We start from the raw sequence: 18,528 nt of genomic DNA, 5'->3' as shown, positions 1-18,528 counted from the left end.
ATCAAGTTTGATTAGAATACATGAGAAAAAACCAATTAAAGGATTTTTTTATTTATTATTTTTATTTATTTCTAAAATAGGCCAACTGATCCCGCTTTAACAAATAGCATATTCGTTATTCATGAATCTTTGGACAATGATGTCACACCTATAAAAAAGTGAAGGTCAAGCAAAACATACAATTGTAATTATTTCAATATTCTGTTTCATAAGCAAAGTTTGACCGTAGTCATATCACATAGATAAACTGTATGCAGCGTACCTTCATTTCAGTGTAATGAGATTCAGTCATTATATAGCATATATATAATAAAACAGATTTCAACTGAGTTCATTATTTGCATACCATACTAAAGAAAAATATTCATATATAATAAATCAGTTAAATAATTTATAACAAATATATCAAAGCAAACAAGTACTCATTTTAATATGCAATCTGAATAAGTCACAAAAGCAAGAAACATTTTCATATACAGACGACAATTGTAACAAGGAAAATCTTTTAAAAAGCACTTCTCTACATAAAAGACTCTTATCACACCCTTATTTATGTGATACGCAGACCGTATTCAGCTCTTTCTTTATGTATATATGTTGGTATTTGAACAGGTTTTTATCATATTTATTTAACTTACTTATCATTTTGAGATATATCAATATTCTTGCTAAATATACTGAGCCAAAGTTAGCTTTAAAACTGTGAACAGCGTCGTTTAGGATAAACGCTTTGTCTACATTTCACTCAGCGTAGCACAATCAACAGAGAGTGAAAGAAATTGACACTCTCGTCCAATCAGGCAGAGTGTTGCATAAATCTTCCATTTTGATAAATTATCTATAATGCGTTATCAAGTAGTTTGATTTGCAAACTGAAGTCACGTGGCATAGGTAACGAAAACGAATTTAGACGGCGTCGCCGAAAAAATAATACCTCTTTGATTAAACTATTAATTAACGACAGATATAGAACTGATAAAATATAATAGGCTTGACTATAATATTGTTTACTTTCAATTATAGTGCGTTTTATAATTGATAAAGGTGTCAAAGAAATATCATTGGCCTTAGCTTACTAATTGCGGAAGTATTTTGTGTGAAAGAAATAAAATATTAGTTTTTCAAGTTTCAAGTTTATTGGTAAAATCGACAAATAATTGCCTTTGGCCATTTACAATATAGCAAACAATATGGCAAAGACGTGGCATAAACAAATGACATATAAACAAATATTATACAAACAAATATAAGTCACATACACAATGCATAATCAGCCTGACTATGGCATAAGTTTCTACGAAACAGTTAAGTTATCGAGGGTATTTTTTCTAATAAACAATGCTTCTTTGATAAATTTTGCAACATTAATCACCAATTTTCTGTTTTCAGTTGACAAGAACCTATTAAATTTTTGCAGTGAAGGCCATGACATATGACCTAAATATTTAGTACGAATTTCTGTGTACCTACTACAACACATCAAGAAGTGGTATTCGCTTTCAACAACCTGTTGATTACAAAGTTTACATAATCGATTTTCTCTAGGAATATCACGATATCTACCAAATTCTATTTCTAATGAGTGAGAAGAAACTCTTAATGTTGTAAAATGTTTACGTAATACATCGTTAGTAATTATATCAATATATTTCTCATAACAAAATGAACGCTTGAAATTTCTATAATATTCTAGTTTAGACATATTATTCAAAGACTCATTCCATTGTTGGATAAACTGATCTCGGATTCTTCTTTGTAACATTGGCCAATAGTTAACATTACAATTGAAGTTATCATATATATCACTAAAACCAAGATGGTCAAGAATACTTTTCAACTTATTTGACCAACAGCTATTATGAACATTATTATATTGATCTAAATACATAGTATACATAAGTGAGTCAGGGCGTTTCATGATCTTCAACCAAAACTTTAGTGATCTCTCTTTGGCAATAACTGCTAATGGGTATCTACCCAGTTCGCCATATACGGCATTATTTGGAGTTTGAGCCCTGACTCCTAACACATATTTACAAAATCTGATATCAAGTTTTTCAATTTCCTTGAAATTGTATACACCCCAGACTTCAGAGCCATATAATAATATTGGTACAACCATAGTATCAAATAGTTTTAACTTTGTTTTAACATCCGTTTTTACTCTGTCAAACAAATATAATAAATTGTGATATGCCCTTAAGGCTTGGTCAGATAACGCTTTCACAGCTTCTAACAATTTACCAGTGTGTGTGAATTTAACACCCAAATAAATAAAATAGTCAACTATTTCGATTTTTTCATTATTGATATAAAAATCCAGTTCATGTGTTTGTTTGCGTTTTTCAAATACACAAATTTTTGTCTTTTTTACGTTAATATTAAGACCCCACTTCCTAGAATATAGATAAATATTATCAATTTGTGCTTGTAAACTATTTGGGTCTGTAGTGAACATAACAATGTCATCTGCAAACAGAATTAAATACATAGATAGCAGATCTAGGTCATTGTTAGTCAGTGTATTAAAGTCAATAGATTCGTTGATATCATTTATAAATAAAATGAACAATAAGGGAGATAATGGTTCGCCCTGTTTCAATCCAAGCGTAACATCGAAAAAATCAGACAAGGGCATTGACGAGATTAGTTTAGCTTATAAAACTAGTTATTCGACAGAATTATACAGTACACTGGATGTTTCTTGGTAGGTTCGAAATAACTGAGAGCTTGAAAAGTATTTTAAAATATTGTTCTTATTACATTTTTAGCATTGTTTTTTTTATATATAATTGAGTCGTGCCATGAGAGATCCAACATACTGAGTTTGCGACCAGCATACATCCAGACATGCCTGCGCATCCGCGCAGTCTGGTAAGGATCCATCTGTTCGCTTTCAAAGCCTATTACAATTAGAGAAACCATTAGCGAACAACATGGATTCTGACCAGACTGTGCGGATGCGCAGGCTGGTCTAGTTCCATACTGGTCGCAAACCCACTATGCTGGTTTTCTCATGACACGGCTCATATATCATTTTTGGAGGTGTTTGCTAATCTGTCTGTGTCTAATCTTATTAGAAGTGGTACATGTTTTTAACTTTAGTGCGTTATTAGCGAACACCTAATTCTTATGTATAGTTAATTGTAAGTGGAATATAAAAACGTGATGTATGATATATCAAAATGGTGTATTAAGTCTCTTGTAACTCTTACTAGAATGGCCATTTTCATTATGTTTTATGTGTTGTATTTTATATGTTTATGTACATTGATTCATGTAAATGGATGAGACTCAAATAAATAAATATTTCAATTTAAATTTTATTGTGAAGTACTTTTTTTATATCATAACAGTACTTCACACCTCTTAAACTACAAATACATGTATACATGAACGTCATTGTCTATGTCTAAAATTTAAATGATCGAAACAATCATCATTATCATCATCATCATCATCATCATCATCATTATTATTATTATTATTATCATCATCATCATTATTATTAATACTATTCAAATCCTTCATATGTTCATGAACATATTCAAAAGTGCTTTGCGATGCAATTGTTGTTTTTGATGCTATTGTTACTATTATCATTATTTTTATTTTACCATCTTTATACAATTATATATTCGTTTGCTGTATGTTTTGTATTATGTAACATTTATGTCATGATGGGCCTTTAAGCCTAAATGAGTTGCAATAAAATTGTCTTGTCTTGTCTATTCGTGTAAGCTTTTGTACAAAGAGCAACATTAATCACCAATTTTCTGTTTTCAGTTGACAAGAACCTATTAAATTTTTGCAGTGAAGGCCATGACATATGACCTAAATATTTAGTACGAATTTCTGTGTACCTACTACAACACATCAAGAAGTGGTATTCGCTTTCAACAACCTGTTGATTACAAAGTTTACATAATCGATTTTCTCTAGGAATATCACGATATCTACCAAATTCTATTTCTAATGAGTGAGAAGAAACTCTTAATGTTGTAAAATGTTTACGTAATACATCGTTAGTAATTATATCAATATATTTCTCATAACAAAATGAACGCTTGAAATTTCTATAATATTCTAGTTTAGACATATTATTCAAAGACTCATTCCATTGTTGGATAAACTGATCTCGGATTCTTCTTTGTAACATTGGCCAATAGTTAACATTACAATTGAAGTTATCATATATATCACTAAAACCAAGATGGTCAAGAATACTTTTCAACTTATTTGACCAACAGCTATTATGAACATTATTATATTGATCTAAATACATAGTATACATAAGTGAGTCAGGGCGTTTCATGATCTTCAACCAAAACTTTAGTGATCTCTCTTTGGCAATAACTGCTAATGGGTATCTACCCAGTTCGCCATATACGGCATTATTTGGAGTTTGAGCCCTGACTCCTAACACATATTTACAAAATCTGATATCAAGTTTTTCAATTTCCTTGAAATTGTATACACCCCAGACTTCAGAGCCATATAATAATATTGGTACAACCATAGTATCAAATAGTTTTAACTTTGTTTTAACATCCGTTTTTACTCTGTCAAACAAATATAATAAATTGTGATATGCCCTTAAGGCTTGGTCAGATAACGCTTTCACAGCTTCTAACAATTTACCAGTGTGTGTGAATTTAACACCCAAATAAATAAAATAGTCCACTATTTCGATTTTTTCATTATTGATATAAAAATCCAGTTCATGTGTTGGTTTGCGTTTTTCAAATACACAAATTTTTGTCTTTTTTACGTTAATATTAAGACCCCACTTCCTAGAATATAGATAAATATTATCAATTTGTACTTGTAAACTATTTGGGTCTGTAGTGAACATAACAATGTCATCTGCAAACAGAATTAAATACATAGATAGCAGATCTAGGTCATTGTTAGTCAGTGTATTAAAGTCAATAGATTCGTTGATATCATTTATAAATAAAATGAACAATAAGGGAGATAATGGTTCGCCCTGTTTCAATCCAAGCGTAACATCGAAAAAATCAGACAAGGGCATTGACGAGATTAGTTTAGCTTATAAAACTAGTTATTCGACAGAATTATACAGTACACTGGATGTTTCTTGGTAGGTTCGAAATAACTGAGAGCTTGAAAAGTATTTTAAAATATTGTTCTTATTACATTTTTAGCATTGTTTTTTTATATGTAATTGAGTCGTGCCATGAGAGATCCAACATACTGGGTTTGCGACCAGCATACATCCAGACATGCCTGCGCATCCGCGCAGTCTGGTAAGGATCCATCTGTTCGCTTTCAAAGCCTATTACAATTAGAGAAACCATTAGCGAACAACATGGATTCTGACCAGACTGCGGGGATGCGCAGGCTGGTCTAGTTCCATGCTGGTCGCAAACCCAGTATTCCGGCTTTTCCCATGGCACGGCTCATATATCATTTTAGGAGGTGTTTGCTAATCTGTCTGTCTCTAATCTTATTAGAAGTGGTACATGTTTTTAACTTTAGTGCGTTATTAGTGAACACCTAATTCTTATGTATACATAATTGCAAGTGGAATATAAAAACGTGATGTATGATATATCAAAATGGTGTATTAAGTCTCTTGTAACTTTTACGAGAGTGGCCATTTACATTATATTTTATGTGTTGTATTTTATATGTTTATGTATATTGATCCATGTAAATGGATGAGACTCAAATAAATATTTCAATTTAAGTTTTATTGTGAAGTACTGTTTTAATATCATAACACATGTATACCGGAACGACATTGTCTATGTCTAAAATTTAAATGATCGAAACAATCATCATCATCATCATCACCATCATCATCATCATCATCATTATTATTATTATTATTATTATCATCATCATTATTATTAATACTATTCAAATCCTTCATATGTTCATGAACATATTCAAAAGTGCTTTGCGATGCAATTGTTGTTTTTGATGCTTTTGTTACTATTATCATTATTTTTATTTTACCATCTTTATACAATTATATATTCGTCTGCTGTATGTTTTGTATTATGTAACATTTATGTCATGATGGGCTTTTAAGCCTAAATGAGTTGCAATAAAATTGTCTTGTCTTGTCTATTCGTGTAAGCTTTTGTACAAAGAGCCGCTTATAAGAAGGAATAAGGAAAGAAACACATCTCATACTGTATACGGATACATATGTTTGTCAGGTGTGAAAGGAATTTTATATTTACACCCTTTCTTAAGGTGGGATACTAACATTCTGTATATGGTATTACCGAAATTTTATGTAGATATTCTAAAATTAGCGTAACGAATTTCTATACTGGTATTGATGATAAACCCGGACAGAAAATGATTTTTTTTTATCTATAACTTTTTTATTTCTGCAAATTGTTATCAATGGTTGATATGAAAATAAAGCTTAACATTTGCTGAAAAAAATGACATAATCTAAATTTGTATTTAGTAAGCAAACTCACACGAAGTGAGGCCCTGAAATGGTTATGTAAAATGGTGACTGTACGAACGTTGACTGATGATAAATTCGACCACTTTGTCATTTACCAAATTTTCTCCATAGTATTATATTGAAACTTTCCCAAAAATGATGCAACAGTCATTCCGGATCAAGTAATGAAAAGTGACCCAATGTCAGGCCTTTCATTTGTTGACAGTGAGCATGTGCAAAAAACATCCTGTTCCCCAGTAATTTTAGATAAATATCTTTTAAACAGATAAATGTAAGCCATTTATTTATACAGAATATTAACCAGTTTTGTTTTTGTTTACACAATTTGGTATTGTAAGTGATTGCTATTAGACGGGGTGTTGAATTATAAATAACCGACTGAAATCGAATAATTCAAAGGTGGTCGACTTTATCATCTGTCCGGGTTTATCATCAGTACCAGTATACATATGTCCTTTCTGTAGGTACCGTACCGAAAGTCTATATGTCCCTTTTAAAGGTAGCGTACCGAAATTGTGAATATGTCATTTCTGTAGGTAGCGAACTGAAAATCTATACTTGTCCTTTCTGTAGGTAGTGTACCGAAATCTTATTTATTATGTCATTTCTTAAAGTAACGTACCGAATTTCTATTTAAATCCTTTCTTAAGGTAACGTACTGAAATTATGTCTTTTCTAAATGTAGCGTACCATCATTCTATATGTGTCCTTTCTATAGGTAGCGTACCGACATTCTATATATGTACTTTCTGCAGTGCTTCAATTCTATACATCATGTCCTTCTTAAGGCAGAGTACCGAAATCCTATATTTGTCCATTCTAAAGGTAACATACCAAAAGGTAGCGTACCAAAGTTCTATATAAATCCTTTTAGTGGATAACGTACCGAAAATTCTATATATGTCCTTTCTGTAGGTAGTCTGTAGGTAGTCTACCGAAATTCTATGTATGTCCCTTTTAACGGTAGCGTACCTTAATTATTTATTTGTCCGTTCTGTAGATGGCGAACCAAAATAAATATGTTCTTTCTAAAGGCAGCGTACCGAAATTCTATATATCCTAAAGGTAGACTTAAATTCTCTGCGTCTTTTTTAAATTCTAAATAATATATCTTTTCTGTAGGCAGCGTACCTAAATTCTAAAAAATGTTACTTAAGTGTTGTCATGGAGACAGAAATTCCAAAATGAAAATGTAAGTGTGTAGAAACTAAATGTCCGTGATGAAACCAAAAATATGCAGCTAAGTTACTTTTCAGTAAAATCTTTTTAAACTGTTCCCAAATATTCAAAAGCATGATGTTTAGTAAGTAACACGTAAAATTCGTTGCAAAAATGACTTGAAAAATACACGATATGCATGTCGATGAAATACTGTTTCGTGACGTCTGTCGGCCCACTATTATTTAGTCAAATATGTCTTCCAAAACAGTTTTTTTTTCTTTCTCAAAGCACGTTTAAAATATTACTAAATGCTAAAGTCTGATGAAACCAGATACTTTTTCTATTTCCGATGTGTTTTCTTGGTGTTTTCCGATTTTTCTAGCGACTAACGAAGAAACCATAGAAACACAAATATTGAAAATATGACTAACTATATGGTCAAAATACAGTTATTTCGTCACAAGAAGATGAGAAATAATTCTAACGTTGGTATTTTTGTATCCGGGATAGTACCATGCAGATATATATGTATTTGCATCTTGCTATTTTGCTTAAGATTTTCGCATCATTTAATGTTTCGTCATCAGTATAACGTCACGTCCGTTGTTTATATTTAACAAACAATCAAGGCCTTCGAGTTGTTTATCGTCTGATTTACCACGGTTCAGAGTTCAGATGCTTAGGAATTGAACCACGAGGGCGTTAGCCCGAGTGGTTAAATACTGAAGCATCTGAACGATGAACCGTGGTAAATTAGACGATAAATCACAAGAAGGCCTTGATTGTTTTCATTCTGACATGCTCATTGATATATTTTAATAAATATTATACTGGACTTCAGTTACGTGAGGAATGATGTATCGGACGTCATGCGGCAATTTGACGCCATAATTGATGTCGCAATGCTCTCTTACCGGTCCGCGCGTCAACCGTTGTTTATCGCAGAATATACAGAGCTTGATTTTCTTCTTTGTTTAACTGGAAATCAAATCGAGCCATGTTAGAATTGTACGTATTTAACAAACAATGAAGGCTTTCGTGTGGTTTATCGTCTAATTTACCACGGTTCAAAGAAATGCGTTGGAATTTAACGACGAGGGTGTTTGCCTCAGCAGTTGAATACTGAAGCATCTGAACGAAGAACCATGGTTAATCAGACGAGGAATCACAAAAAGGCCTTGATTCTTTTCATTCTGACATCCTCGTTGACATATCTTAATAAATATTAATATATTATGTTGAACTCCGTTTACCCGAGGAGTAATGTATCGGACGCCATGCGGCATTTTGACGCCATAACGCTCTCTCACCGGTCTGCGCGTCAACAGTTGAATATCGCAGAATATACAGAGCTTGATTTTCTTCTTTGTTTAACTGGAAATTAAATCGAGCCCTGTTAAAATGTGTATTTAGTAAATCCTGATGAAGGCGTTTGCGGAAACATTGATGAGATAAACTACTAAACAATTTGCTATACAAAAAAAAAATTACACATGTTGTTATTCCTTTATGATTTTCTTTATTCTTATGGTTTATTTTAATTCTTTTGTGTTTTCCAGTTTTTTTTTCGATGATTTTTTGGCGTTTCTACCACGCAGCAAAAAGCTGTAAAAGGTATTTTTTTAAGGAATACTTGGTGATTCATTACTGTTTTAACTCATCTGAGCACAATGTGCTCACAGTGGCCGTATCCTTTGTCCATCTTGTGTGCATGCTTGCGTCATCCCGTCGTCAACAATTGTGATTAAAAGACACATCTTACAAAACCACTGAGTTAATTTTGATAAAATTTATCGTGGCCGTTCCTTAGATGGATGTTTTTCTACCAAAGGTGTGCAAACGATTTCTCTTGGTTGCACTTAAGGGCCACAAGAGCTAAAGATAGACAAAAAAAATGTGTAAGCTTCTACAATTAATATTCATTTGTCTTTGTCAAAAACATTGCAACCATTCATGAACTGAATGGGTTTTGATGAAACTTTAACGACAGCGTTCAAATAGTTCCGGGTCATTGAAAAAAATAGGTCTTTTAATTAAAATAGATTTTCAGTTATCAGACATGAAAGGTCTTTTTCTTTAGATCTTCTTATGTATTATATATTTTATTCTGCATGTGATATAATTGTGACGTACATATGTTTTTAGGCTTTGATTAGGCACACATGAATTTAAATGCTTTAAAGAAGAGGAGAAGTGTTGAGTAACTAGATGATAGAAAAGAAATTCAAATCAAGACTTTAATTCTAACTTTCTATTTTCAGATTTTTTACGAATATTTCTGGTCTTTCTAACGAGATTTTCTAAAATATGTCAATAAAAAGCCCGCATATAAAGAGGTAGGTTACATTGTTACCAGGGTAAATTCAAATTAGTTGAACCACAGCATTTTTTTTTGTATTTCGTGTAATATGATGTTTTAACTGCTTCAATCTCAATTTCGTTTATCTCTCTCCCTTCAAGCTCAATTTTTATCCAGGTTTGAAGAAAATAACCTTCTAAAGGTATTTTATATTGAAAGAAGAAGGAAAATAAGGATATTTAACACTTTTAAGTATATATGTCTTGATTGTTAACTAGAATGTGCACAAATAATCACGCGCGAGAATCTCTCTGTATTTACGTATATACAAGTTAAAATTGGTAAAACATTTAATAGTAAAATAGTCCCAACTGTCTTTCAATACAGCACTCCTGGCGCAAAATTGGTGGCTTGAAAATAACGTGTATACTCTACAAGTATCTATCTAACAATGCGCGCCGCAATACCGTGGTATATGGGTTTTATAACAACTATGTGACCTTTTGGCATTCTTAACAAATATATTCTGGCTTTTTAACATACTAGTATTCCTTTTAATCTGTCGACTAACTTTCAAGTGCGATGAATGATTTGCGATAAAATTTTCGTACATGTCGACATTGCTGGAAAAAGTCATTTTGCACGTGCAGGGTAAAATGGAGTTCATCGAATTTGAAAAATCTATACACAAGTGACGTCTCAGTTGCGTCAAAAATGTAGTCGTGTTATGTTTTTACACAGTCAAATGCGATTGTTAAAATATAAGGGCTATTAGAGTGGAAACTTTTCAGTCACGCTGATTATATATGTCGCGGGGCTCGGTTTCCATGGTAACTCATTTTCTCTCATTTTTAAACAACTATGTATAAGAAGAGGGCCATGATGGCCCTATATCGCTCACGTGAGCACCATTGCTGATCAAGTTTTGACATAGATCACATGGGCTACTTACCGAGATAAATCCATTTTTATTAAAATCAGGGGAGGTAATCATGCACGGGTATATGCATATAGAAGATACTGAGTACAAGCCTTTACAACAATATATAAGAAAAGTATTCATATCGATATTAATTCAAGAGGCTATTTCTTACCATGGAAGATATAAATAACGTTTCAAACCAATCCAAGAAGCTGCTAGGTATATTCATTTACATACAAAATAAAGTGAAAAATTTGTTATAAATTCAGAAAATATGTATCTTCTTTGATTGTCCAAGTCAATCTGATGGCATAATTGAAATTTCAGATAAGTATCTTCCTTAGATACGGAGATATACCCAATTTTGTTTGAAATAAAGGGAGGTAATTTGTCATAATCAGTCCATAATTATCTACCCTGCTAAAATCAGTTCAAAGTTACCTACACTTATTGTCTCAGTTTAACTAATGACAATAATGAAATTTTGAATGAGTCCTATAAGTACTTACTGATATAAATCCATTTTGATAAAAATCAGGGGAGGTAATCAGATATAAAATAACTCCAGAACCTATTCTATCAAATCAAACCATAAATGAAGTCTCTATATGGCTGCAAAAGTCATAATAAAAAAAATTGGCCCTTAGAGGGGCCATAAACCTGGAACCAATGGTGAAATCTATCCAGTTTTCGAAAGGAACCTAGATATTATGCCAATACAAGTTTTGTGAAAGTTCGATTAAAGTGGATTGCAAAATGTTGTCTCTATCGTGTTCACGAGCCAAAAATAGCAAATTTTCGCCCTTTAAGGGGCCATAACTCTGGAACCTATGACGGGATCAGGCCAGTTTTCAAAAGGAACCGGAATATTATGCCAATACAAGTTGTTTTGTTAAAATAGATTGCAAAATGTGGTCTCGATAATGTTCACAAGCCAAAAAAAAGGGCAAATTTCGGCCCTTTAAGGGGACATAACTCTGGAACCCATGAAGGGATCTAAACAGTTTTCGTAAGGAACTGAGATATTATGCCCGTACAAGTTGTGTGCAAGTACGATTAAAATTAAATACAAAATATGGTCTCTATCGTGTTCACTAGGAAATTGTGAATGGACGGACAACGGACAAACGGACGAACACAAAAGCTCACCGTGATAGGTGAGCTAAAAACTGGGTGTTCGACGGCTTCATTGCCATTCTGTTAATGACCAACATGGGTAATATTATTTGCAAAATACCAAGCACTACATGGTACCCTACTTTTCTTCTAACCGTGGCAACAGAGATATTTACAATAGCTATATCTTGCTTTTTATCTCATAAAAATATTGAATATTAAATCATGCCTTATGTTAGTCTAGCTTTAAAAATTTCTGGCAAACTCGCCAGAAAATGTGCCATATATGAAATACTTACAGCAGGACCAGTGTCAATGCTTTTGAATTTTACATTTAGATATATAGGTCAGGGCTTTGTTTCCATGGTAACATCAATTCAATTCAAGAAACCACAATTTTCTACTAAACTCTGAACAATATTTTATCAAAGTTTTAATATGTAAGTAACAAATTATCAACAGAAACTGAAAAGTAGATATTACAAACCGAAATGCTAGTTTTTTTTATTTGAAAATGGCCATAACAAGTAACCTTTCACCCAACTATATTCCAAGTAACGTTGGTTACCATCATTCATTTCCTTTCATTCCGCATAGAATTTTAATGTAACTACATAAAAGAAGCAAAGTGTTTAGAGCAAAAAGAATCCTAACAAGAGGACCATGATGGTCCTGAATCGCTCACCTGTCCCCACATGACCCAGTTTTGAACTGATTATGACGTCGTTTTTTTCTATCATTTGATATAGTGACCTAGTTTTTGAGCTCATCTGACCCAGTTTTGAACTTGACCTAGATATCATCAAGATAAAAATTCTGAACTATTTTCACGAAGATCCATTGAAAAATATGGCCACTACAGAGGTCAAAAGGTTTTTCAAATATCTGACCTAATGACCTAGTTTTTTTATTCAAACTGGCCATCAAGATTAAAATTCTGACCAAGTTACATGAAGATATAGTCATAAATGTGGCCTTTACAGTGTTAACAAGCTTTTACTTTGATTTGACCTGGTGGCCTATTTTTTTATCCCAGATGACCCAATATCAAACTTGTCCAAGATTTTATTGAGGTTAACATTCTGACCAAGTTTCATTAAGTTTGGGCCAAAATTGTGACCTCTAGAGTGTTAACAAGCTTTTCCTTTGATTTGACCCGGTGACCTAGTTCTTGATCCCATAAGACCCAGATTCAAACTTGACCTAAAGATCATCAAGATTAACATTCTGACTAAGTTTCATGAAGATATAGTCACAAATGTGGCCTCTAGAGTGTTAACAAGCTTTTTATTTGATTTGACCTAGTGACCTGGTTTTTAACCCAACCTAATCTAGATTTAAACTTGACCTATACATCATCAAGATTAACCTTTTGACCAAGTTTTATTAAGATATGGTCGTAAATGTGGCCTCTAGAGTGTTAACTAGCTTTTCTTTTGAGTGACCTGTTGATCTAGTTTTTGACCCTACATGACCCAGATTCAAACTGAAACTTGAGATTTTCATAATTAACCTTCTGACCAAGTTTCATTAAGATAAGTCATAAATGTGGCCTCTACAGTGTTAACAAGCTTTTCCTTTAATTTGACCTTGTGACCTACTTTTTGATCCTACATAACCCAATATCAAACTCATCCAAGATTTTATTAAGGGTAACATTCTGACCAAGTTTCATGAAAATTTGGCCAAAATTGTGACCTCTAGAGTGTTAACAAGCTTTTCCTTTGATTTGACCTGGTGACCTACAGTTTCTGACCCTAGATGACCCAACATCAAACTAGTCCAAGACTTTATTGAGGGTAACATTCTGACCAGTTTCATTAAGATTGGGCACAAATTGTGACCTCTAGAGTGTTAACAGTCAAATTGTTGACGACGACAACGACGGACACAGGGCGATCACAAAAGTTCACCTTGAGCACAAAGTGCCCAGATGAGCTAAAAATCTACATGTTATATATCTATGTGCATATCTATAGATACTATTGAGTGTTTTTGTTGAATATTGACAGTCATTCTGGCATGAAAGGAAAGGCTAAGCTCAGTTTGGAGAGTGTTGGTCTGAGGAGCGGGGTTGCAAGTTCGATCCCTGGGCGGGTCATATGTTCTCCTCGATTTGATAAAAGACTGAAATCATGTGTCTGAAATCATTTGTCCTCCATCTCCGATAATTTATGTAGGGAAGTTGCCAGTTACTTGTAGAGAATAGTTTTGTAATGGCACTGAATCTAGGAACACTGGTTAGGTTAGCTGCCTGTCGTTACATGACTGAAATACTGTTCAAAAATGGCATTAAACTCCAAAACAAAACAAATAAATTTCATATGTACGAAAGACATGTCTATTGAATACCACATTTTTATCATTTGGCCAGCATCATGACAAAATCAACATACTGGCTTTGCAGAACCGTGCAGTCTGATCAGAATTCAGATCCATTCTGTTCACTTTCAAAGCCTATTCCAAATAGAGAAACCATTAGTGAACAGCTTGGATCCTGACCAAACAGCACGGATGCGCATGCTGGTCTTGATCCATGATGGTCGCAACAAAGCAACTATGTTGATTTTCTCATGGTACGACACATTTCTTGTCATGTATGTTTTGTTTTCATATGCAGTCTTAGATTACCTCATATTATAAATACACAGGAAAATACCTCACATTAAGTTTTTCTCCCCTTTCTGTTTTCACATAATTATGCATTTTGAGGTAACTGCTTGAAGTAAATGCATAAGGGCAGACAGTGAGACATGTCACTTATATTCTTCTTCAGTATGTAGTTTCACATGCTTGATCAAAGATCTTTTTTGAATACATGCATAATCACAAAAACTGCATTTAAAGCGTCTCTCTCCGGTATGTGTTGCCATATGTCTCTTCAGACTACTGCTCTGGTAGGAGGCATAATCACAAATATTACATTTAAAACTTTTCTCTCCTGTATGAATGTTCATATGTGTTTTTAGACTGCTTTTTAGATTGCATGCATAATCACAAACATCACATTTAAAAGGTTTCTCCCCTGTATGTACTATCATATGCCTCTTCAGTCTACTGCCATCGTGGTATGCACAATCACATACATCACATTTAAAGCGTTTTTCTCCTGTATGCGTTGCCATATGCGTGTTCAGAGAATTTCTTACATTACACACATAATCGCACATATTGCATTTAAAGCGTTTCTCTCCTGTATGTATTGCCATATGTCTATTCAGATTACTGCGATGGTGACATGAATATTCACAAACATCACATTTGAAGATCTTTGCTTCTCCTGTATGTATATTGATATGTGTTCTCAGATAAGCTCTCGAGTTGCAGGAATAATCACAAAACTTACACTTATAGCTTTTCTCTTCAGCATGTATTGTCATATGCTCTTTAAGATGACTGCTATTATTACAAACATAGTTACAAAAATCACAGCTGAAGCGTTTCTCTCCTAAATGTGTTCCAATGTGCGATGTCAGACTACTTTTCAAGTTAAATGCAGAACCGCAAATATCACAATTATAGCATTTATCTCCTGTATGTATTCCCATATGTAATTTTAGCTCATAAATTGTGTAAAATGCATGATCACAAATATCACATTTAAAGCTTCGTACCCCTGTGTGTTTAAGCATATGTCTCTTCAGATTAGTGGCTTGATTACATGCATAATCACAAATTGTACATTCATAAAAATATTCTCCAGTATGTATTCTCATATGGACCTTCAGCTCACTCCTTTCAACACATGCATAATCGCATATCTTGCACTTGAAGGGTTTCTCTCCTGTATGTTTTCTCTTTACGTGTATCTTCAGATTACACTTTGTATTAAATCTATAATCACAAAGATCACATTTAAATCTCTTCTCTCCCGTATGTTTTCTCATGTGTTTCTTCAGGTTACTTTTTATGCAACTTGCATAATCACAAATATTACATTGAAAGCTCATTTCTCCTGTATGCTTTTTCATGTGGCTCTTCAAATGAATTTTTTGACTACCTACATAATCACAAAAATTACATTTAAAGGGTTTCTCTCCTGTATGAATTCTCATGTGTGTCATCAAATGACTTCTTTCACTACCTGCATAATCGCAAACATTACATTTAAAGGGTTTCTCTCCTGTATGAATTCTCATGTGAATATTCAGTCTACTACTTGATTTAGATGAAAAATCACAAGCATCACATTTAAAGTTTTTCTTTGCTTTGTGCATTTTTATATCTTCAGCTGTTTCTTCTTGAATATCATGCATTGGCTCAAACATTGCTCTCCTGTATGTATTGTCAAATGTTTTCTGTATTAAGATGCTCGTTACTGTTGTAGCTCCTTGCACACTTTCAAAGTAGTATTCTCCCTTAGTTTAAACCCTTCTTTTGTTCTGTATTTCATACCAAAACTATGTCTGCATGTATTATTCAACTTTGCCTTGCATTCCCTTTACATTGATGAATTATTACAAGTTGAAATCCATCTACTGTCTTCATAGATCTGCAAAAGATTAAAAGTTACAGATTATCTTGAAGTTAGCTAAGCAACGAGACAATCACAGATCGCGGGCTTAGCGCAAAACGGTTGTAACTTATATCAAATAAAGGAGTTACAACCGTTTTGCGCTAAGCCCGCGAGATGCATTTACTTCTGTAGGGATAACACATGTTTTTTTTTTGTTATAACATCTGCAGAATCCCAAGGGACTCTAAAGATGTTGAACAAGAAAAGAACATGCGCTAATGCTATTCTAGCATAAAACGCGTTAAAATTACGTACCGTAAATGAATATATATTGTTCCTGAATGTCTTTGAATTTACATGAAATGCGTTGTTTTGTCACGCTGAGTTCATTTCATTTTGAATTATCCGTTTTGGGGACGTAATGTGTTTACGGTTTGCCATGGAACGTGCATATATAAAAAGGTGTTAAAATAGCATGTGAGCATGAGAATCTCTCTGTTAACACACGTTTTCTCTTTTGTTAAAACACCCCTGAAATGTGACGATAACAGCAGTTTAATGCTAGAATTTATTTTAATAACTATATACAGTGACATTTTGAGATTTCATTTTCAGTACTTCAGTCTTTCAATGCTTTGATAACTATCAGTTATTTAGTATAATATGTCTTCTTATAACAAGAGGGCCATGAAGGCCCTGTAGCGCTCACCTGACCTATTGACCTGAAGATCATCACGATTAACATTCTGACTACGTTTCATTAAGATATAGTCATAAATGTGGCCTCTAAAGTGTTAACTAGCTTTTCCTTTGACTTGACCCGGTGACCTAGTTTTTGATCCCACATGACCCAGATTCTAACTTGACCTAAAGATCATCAAGATTAACATTCTGAACAAGTTTCATGAAGATACAGTCATAAATGTCGTCTCTATAGTGTTTACAAGCTTTTCCTTTGATTTATCTAGTGACCTAACTTTTTATCCCACCTTACCCAGATTTAAACGTGATCTATAGATCATCAAGATTAACATTCTGACCAAGTTTCATTAAGATATGGTCATAAATGTGGCCTCTACAGTGTTAACTAGCTTTTCCTTTGATTTGACCTGTGACCTAGTTTTTGATCCTACATGACCCAGGTTCATACTGGACCTTGAGATCATCAACATTAAAATCCTGACCATGTTTCATGTAGATACAGTCATAAATCTGGCCTCTACAGTGTTAACAAGCTTTTCCTTTGATTTGACCTGGTGACCTAGTTTTTGACCCCTAATGACCCATTATCAAACTCATCCAAGATTTTATTAAGGGTAACATTCGGAACAAGTTTCATTAAAATTGGCTAAAATTGTGACCTCTAGAGTGTTAACAAGCTTTTCCTTTGACCTGACCTGGTGACCTACAATTTTTGACCCCAGATAACCCAATACCAAATTCATCCAAGATTTTATTAAGAGTAACATTCTGACCAAGTTTCATTAAGATTTGGCTAAAATTGTGACCTCTAGAGTGTTAACAAGCTTTTCCTTTGATTTGACCTGGTGACCTTGTTTTTGACCCCAGATAATCTAATATCAAAATCATCCAAGATTTTATTGATAGTAACATTCTGACAAAGTTTCATAACGATTGAGCCAAAATTGTGACCTCTAGAGTGTTAATAGTCAAATTGTTGACAACGACGGACGACGGACACACGGCGATCACTAAAGCTCACCTTTGAGCATTTCGTGCTCAGGTGAGCTAAAAAATGAAAAAGATACAGTCATATTATTTTACATACAATAAAAATGCAAATGTCTAGCCGTCCAGTAACTGGACACCTCACCTGCGTTCTAGCAGTCCAGTTACTAGACAGCTAGAAAATCTCGTTAAGTTTTCTAGTAGTCTGGAACCGTTAAAGATTACCTAAATTATCATTAAATGATAGGTATCATTGCTTATTCCGATTAGGCTAATGAATAAGCAATGATACCTATTATTTAATGATACATTCTATCGATACTTATCTGCAAACAAAATTTTGTATGAATACATACTGAAGAGTTATCATCTTAAATAAATTACTTCATTAATCAGCCTATCAAATGAAAGTTTACCGATATAAATGGCAA

The 18,528-nt window shown here is 33.3% G+C and overlaps 1 protein-coding gene across 1 annotated transcript in view; it reads right to left on the bottom strand.

The window, feature by feature from the left end:
• Positions 1-16,441, bottom strand: part of LOC123542891 (zinc finger protein 91-like) — a 28,640-nt gene extending 12,199 nt beyond the window's left edge. The window contains exons 1-2 of the mRNA XM_045328922.2: positions 14,742-16,441; positions 14,349-14,409 (exon numbers count right to left, since the gene is read on the bottom strand). Coding sequence (XP_045184857.2) covers positions 14,349-14,409; positions 14,742-16,220 — 1,540 coding nt within the window. The 5' untranslated portion in view covers positions 16,221-16,441. The remainder of the gene's footprint in view (positions 1-14,348; positions 14,410-14,741) is intronic.
• Between the last annotated feature and the right edge of the window lie 2,087 nt (positions 16,442-18,528).

Source organism: Mercenaria mercenaria, chromosome 19 (assembly GCF_021730395.1).
Source record: "Mercenaria mercenaria strain notata chromosome 19, MADL_Memer_1, whole genome shotgun sequence".
Lineage (NCBI taxonomy): Eukaryota > Metazoa > Mollusca > Bivalvia > Venerida > Veneridae > Mercenaria > Mercenaria mercenaria.
This window is presented reverse-complemented; position numbering and strand designations above follow the sequence as displayed.